Source organism: Labrus mixtus, chromosome 8 (assembly GCF_963584025.1).
Source record: "Labrus mixtus chromosome 8, fLabMix1.1, whole genome shotgun sequence".
Taxonomy (NCBI): domain Eukaryota; kingdom Metazoa; phylum Chordata; class Actinopteri; order Labriformes; family Labridae; genus Labrus; species Labrus mixtus.
Window position 1 is genome coordinate 30,769,774 of NC_083619.1, and position 5,000 is coordinate 30,774,773.

Below are 5,000 nucleotides of genomic sequence, written 5' to 3' on the forward strand. Positions count from 1 at the left end.
GTGTGTGTGTGTCTCTGTGTGTGTGTGTGTCTGTGTGTGTGTGTGTCTCTGTGTGTGTGTGTCTCTGTGTGTGTGTGTCTCTGTGTGTGTGTGTGTCTGTGTGTGTGTGTGTCTCTGTGTGTGTGTGTCTGTGTGTGTCTCTGTGTGTGTGTGTCTCTGTGTGTCTGTGTGTGTGTGTGTCTCTGTGTGTGTGTGTCTCTGTGTGTGTGTGTCTCTGTGTGTGTGTGTGTCTCTGTGTGTGTGTGTCTGTGTGTGTCTCTGTGTGTGTGTGTGTGTGTGTGTCTGTGTGTGTGTGTGTGTCTGTGTGTACTGTGTGTGTGTGTGTGTGTGTGTGTGTGTGTTTACTGTCTGTGTCTGTGTGTGTGTCTCTGTGTGTGTGTGTCTCTGTGTGTGTGTGTGTCTGTGTGTGTGTGTGTGTCTGTGTGTGTGTGTCTGTGTGTGTCTCTGTGTGTGTGTGTGTCTGTGTGTGTGTGTGTGTCTGTGTGTGTGTCTCTGTGTGTGTGTGTGTCTCTGTGTGTGTGTGTGTGTGTGTGTGTGTCTGTGTGTGTGTGTGTGTGTGTATCTGTGTGTGTGTGTGTGTGTGTCTCTGTGTGTGTGTGTGTGTGTGTGTGTGTGTGTCTCTGTGTGTGTGTGTGTGTGTGTGTGTGTGTGTGTGTGTGTGTGTGTGTAGGGAGCCATCCTGACTGGTCCTCCAGGAACAGGAAAGACACTTCTCGCCAAAGCAACCGCCGGTGAGGCCAATGTTCCATTCATCACCGTCAACGGCTCCGAGTTCCTGGAGATGTTTGTGGGCGTCGGCCCGGCGAGGGTAAGTACACCCACACACACACACACCGCTCTGATGACATCATCACAACCATCTTCCTTCACTGTGTCATCACGATGATGTCACTTCCTGTGCAGGTCAGAGATCTGTTTGTCATGGCGAGGAAGAACGCTCCCTGCATCCTGTTTATCGATGAGATCGACGCCGTGGGGCGGAAACGAGGGCGAGGAAACTTTGGGGGTCAGAGCGAGCAGGAGAACACACTGAACCAGCTGCTGGTGGAGATGGACGGTGAGGACGCCGCCCACTCTGACCGAGACGTTCTGGCGTCTATAAGATTAATATTAAAAACTGAATTTATAGAATGCCTTTTAAAAACCGGTTTAGAAAATGTACTGAAGACCGCACGATGTCACCAACTTAAAGAGATGAAAACACTGAGTCTGATGCTGCATTCAGGTGCTGTCGGATAAATCAGAAAAACAAGTTTCCTAGTTGTAAAATGGAAATGAACAACAACAACAACTGAGAAACTCAGAACAGAATGAGGGAGCCTCACATGAGATATGTGATATAAATGTTTAGTTCATGTACAAGTTTTTATTAATCAACAGTTTCTCTTCACTGATCAACAAGTTCAACAACAATACTTGAATTCTGCCATGTGATTGGCTCTCAGACTGATTCTGCCGTATGATTGGCTCTCAGACTGATTCTAGCATGTGATTGGCTCTCAGACTGATTCTAGCGTGTGATTGGCTCTCAGACTGATTCTAGCGTGTGATTGGCTCTCAGACTGATTCTGCCGTGTGATTGGCTCTCAGACTGATTCTAGCGTGTGATTGGCTCTCAGACTGATTCTGCCGTGTGATTGGCTCTCAGACTGATTCTAGCGTGTGATTGGCTCTCAGACTGATTCTGCCGTGTGATTGGCTCTCAGACTGATTCTAGCATGTTATTGGCTCTCAGACTGATTCTAGCGTGTGATTGGCTCTCAGACTGATTCTAGCGTGTGATTGGCTCTCAGATGTTAGGAGAGATCCTCACAGCTGAGCGTTGTCATCGGAGCTTTAAGAGACGTCTGATTGTTCCAAACACAATGAAGACTTTATTTGACCTGAGACATGTTTGAGGTCATGGAGGGTCTTCTGGGGGATTACCCGACGTAACCACCATTAAAGGAGCAGTATGTAACTCTGACCCCTAGTGTTTAAAACGGGTACTGCAGTCTCTAAACATCATAGAGAGTTGTCTCCTGAATGACTTCAGCATAGGAAGGTTAACTCATGTAGTCTCACATACGAGTGTCTCAGTGAACAGGGGTCAGAGGTCACTCGTCTCTGTGCTTTCAGGCTTCAACACGGCCACAAACGTGGTGGTTCTGGCAGGAACCAACAGGCCCGACATCCTGGACCCGGCTCTGATGAGACCGGGACGCTTCGACAGACAGATTTACGTCGGTGAGACAGTTTGATGGTTCAGAGTGACTCAGACGGCGACAGGAAGATCAACACTCTGTCTGACTCTGTGTTCTGCTCTCTCAGGTCATCCTGACATCAAAGGTCGAGCGTCCATCTTTAAAGTTCACCTGCGTCCTCTGAAGCTGGAAGCGCACCTGGACAGAGATGCTCTGGCAAAAAAGATGGCCGCCCTCACACCTGGATTCTCAGGTAAACACTGTGTGTGTGTGTGTGTGTGTGTGTGTGTGTGTGTGTGTGTGTGTGTGTGTGTGTGTGTGTGTCTGTGTCTGTCTGTGTGTGTGTGTCTCTGTCTGTCTCTGTGTGTGTGTGTGTGTGTGTGTGTGTGTGTGTGTGTGTGTCTGTCTGTCTGTCTGTCTCTGTCTGTCTGTGTGTGTGTGTGTGTGTGTGTGTGTCTGTGTGTGTGTGTGTGTGTGTCTGTGTGTGTGTGTCTCTGTCTGTCTGTGTGTGTGTGTGTGTGTGTGTGTGTGTGTGTGTGTGTGTGTGTGTGTCTCTCTGTGTGTGTGTGTGTGTGTCTGTGTGTGTGTGTCTCTGTCTGTCTCTGTCTGTCTGTCTGTGTGTGTGTGTCTCTGTGTGTGTGTCTGTGTGTCTGTCTGTGTGTGTGTGTGTGTGTGTGTGTGTGTCTCTCTGTGTGTGTGTGTGTGTGTCTCTGTGTGTGTGTGTGTGTGTGTCTCTGTGTGTGTGTGTGTGTGTGTGTCTCTGTCTGTCTCTGTCTGTCTGTGTGTGTGTGTGTCTGTGTGTGTGTGTGTATGTCTCTGTGTGTGTGTGTGTGTGTATGTGTCTCTGTCTGTCTGTGTGTGTGTGTGTGTGTGTGTGTGTGTGTGTGTGTGTCTCTGTCTGTCTCTGTCTGTCTGTGTGTGTGTGTGTCTGTGTGTGTGTGTGTGTGTGTGTGTGTGTGTGTGTGTGTGTGTGTGTGTGTGTGTGTGTGTGTGTGTGTGTGTGTGTGTGTGTGTGTGTGTGTGTGTGTGTGTGTGTGTGTGTGTGTGTGTGTGTGTGTGTGTGTGTCCTCTGCCTATTTCACCCTGTGGGTTTCTTCTCCCCACGTTGTGTCTGACAGGCGCAGACATCGCCAACGTGTGTAATGAGGCTGCTCTCATCGCCGCTCGCCACCTTTCAGACGCCATTAACCAGAAACACTTTGAGCAGGCCATCGAGAGGGTCATCGGAGGTCATGATAACAAAGCTTTGATTTGATTTGATACCTGTTTGTAACCACGGCAGGCTTCCTGTGGAGCTGACTGTGGTGTGGTTCACTTCCTGTTTGTGTGGTTCACTTCCTGTTTGTGTTCCAGGCCTGGAGAAGAAGACTCAGGTGCTGCAGCCAGAGGAGAAGAAGACGGTGGCCTATCACGAGGCCGGTCACGCCACCGCTGGTTGGTTTCTGGAGCACGCCGACCCCCTGCTTAAGGTTACTGATGTTTACCTCATGTTGTTTGTTGCCATGGAGACCAGGGCTGGAGATATACTGCACAGCTGACTGCAGCGTGATACTGGAGGAAATAAAAACATGTCTGTGTCCAAACAGTGAGAGCACCGACACTACCAGACCGCTCGAGCCGGCTGCTGCCGACAGGCCGGTCTGGCGTCAGTGGCAAAACATAAGACCGGCCTGTCGGCAGCAGCCGGCTCACCGCTATATTTAGATTTTATCATCTTTCTCCATAGAGCCTGTTAGCATAGCTTGAAAGCAATATGGCGGACGATAAGTTTGGATTCTGGGAGTGAGGCCCCACCCACTGATCTGTGATTGGTCTGTAGCTTCAGCTCCTTTTCAGACTCAGAAATACAAAGATTTAACGTCTCAGGGGAAAATGATGCACGACCATTCAAAAACACTACCAGGTTTCTAATTATGCTAAGCTAAATGCTAATGGGTGAAGTATCCCTTTAATGTGTGCAGCACACAGTGACATCATCACGCCGTGTGCAGCACACAGTGACAGCTGTTGTTACCTGTGCAGGTGTCCATCATCCCCAGAGGGAAGGGTCTGGGTTACGCCCAGTACCTGCCTAAAGAGCAGTACCTGTACACCAAAGAGCAGCTGCTGGACCGCATGTGTATGACTCTGGGAGGTCGCGTCTCAGAGGAGATCTTCTTCGGACGCATCACCACCGGAGCTCAGGACGACCTCCGCAAGGTCACGCAGAGCGCCTACGCACAGGTCAGACTCCTCCCCCTCATAGCCTCCAGGTGTCATGTCATGTCCCCTCTGACCTCCTGCTTCTCGTGCTCTGCTGCAGATTGTACAGTTCGGGATGAACGCCAAGGTGGGTCAGGTGTCCTTCGACCTCCCCCGACAGGGCGAGATGGTTCTGGAGAAACCGTACAGCGAGGCCACGGCGCGCCTCATCGACTCTGAAGTCCGCGCTCTGATCAGCGAGGCGTACCAGAGAACCCACCAGCTGCTGAGTGACAAGAAGGAAGAGGTGGAGAAGGTAGGACACTCTCCTCTCCTTACCTCCTCTCCTCTCCTCTCCTCTCCTCTCCTCTCTCCTCCCCTCTCTCCTCCCCTCTCCTCCTCTCCTCTCCTCTCCTCTCCTCTCTCCTCCCCTCTCTCCTCCCCTCTCCTCCTCTCCTCTCCTCTCCTCTCTCCTCTCCTCTCCTCTCTCCTCCCCTCTCCTCTCTCCTCCCCTCTCCTCCTCTCCTCTCCCCTCTCCTCCCCTCTCCTCCTCTCCTCCCCTCTCTCCTCTCCTCTCCTCTCTCCTCTCCTCTCCTCTCCTCTCTCCTCCCCTCTCCTCCTCTCCTCTCCTCTCCT

At 51.1% G+C, this 5,000-nt stretch overlaps 1 protein-coding gene across 1 annotated transcript in view; it reads left to right on the forward strand.

Annotated features, from left to right (window-relative positions):
• afg3l2 (AFG3-like AAA ATPase 2) overlaps positions 1-5,000 on the forward strand; it is a 23,586-nt gene that overhangs the window by 16,663 nt on the left and 1,923 nt on the right. Inside the window, exons 9-16 of the mRNA XM_061045528.1 lie at positions 671-808; positions 904-1,057; positions 2,119-2,226; positions 2,311-2,436; positions 3,302-3,412; positions 3,537-3,652; positions 4,206-4,406; positions 4,486-4,680. Coding sequence (XP_060901511.1) covers positions 671-808; positions 904-1,057; positions 2,119-2,226; positions 2,311-2,436; positions 3,302-3,412; positions 3,537-3,652; positions 4,206-4,406; positions 4,486-4,680 — 1,149 coding nt within the window. The remainder of the gene's footprint in view (positions 1-670; positions 809-903; positions 1,058-2,118; positions 2,227-2,310; positions 2,437-3,301; positions 3,413-3,536; positions 3,653-4,205; positions 4,407-4,485; positions 4,681-5,000) is intronic.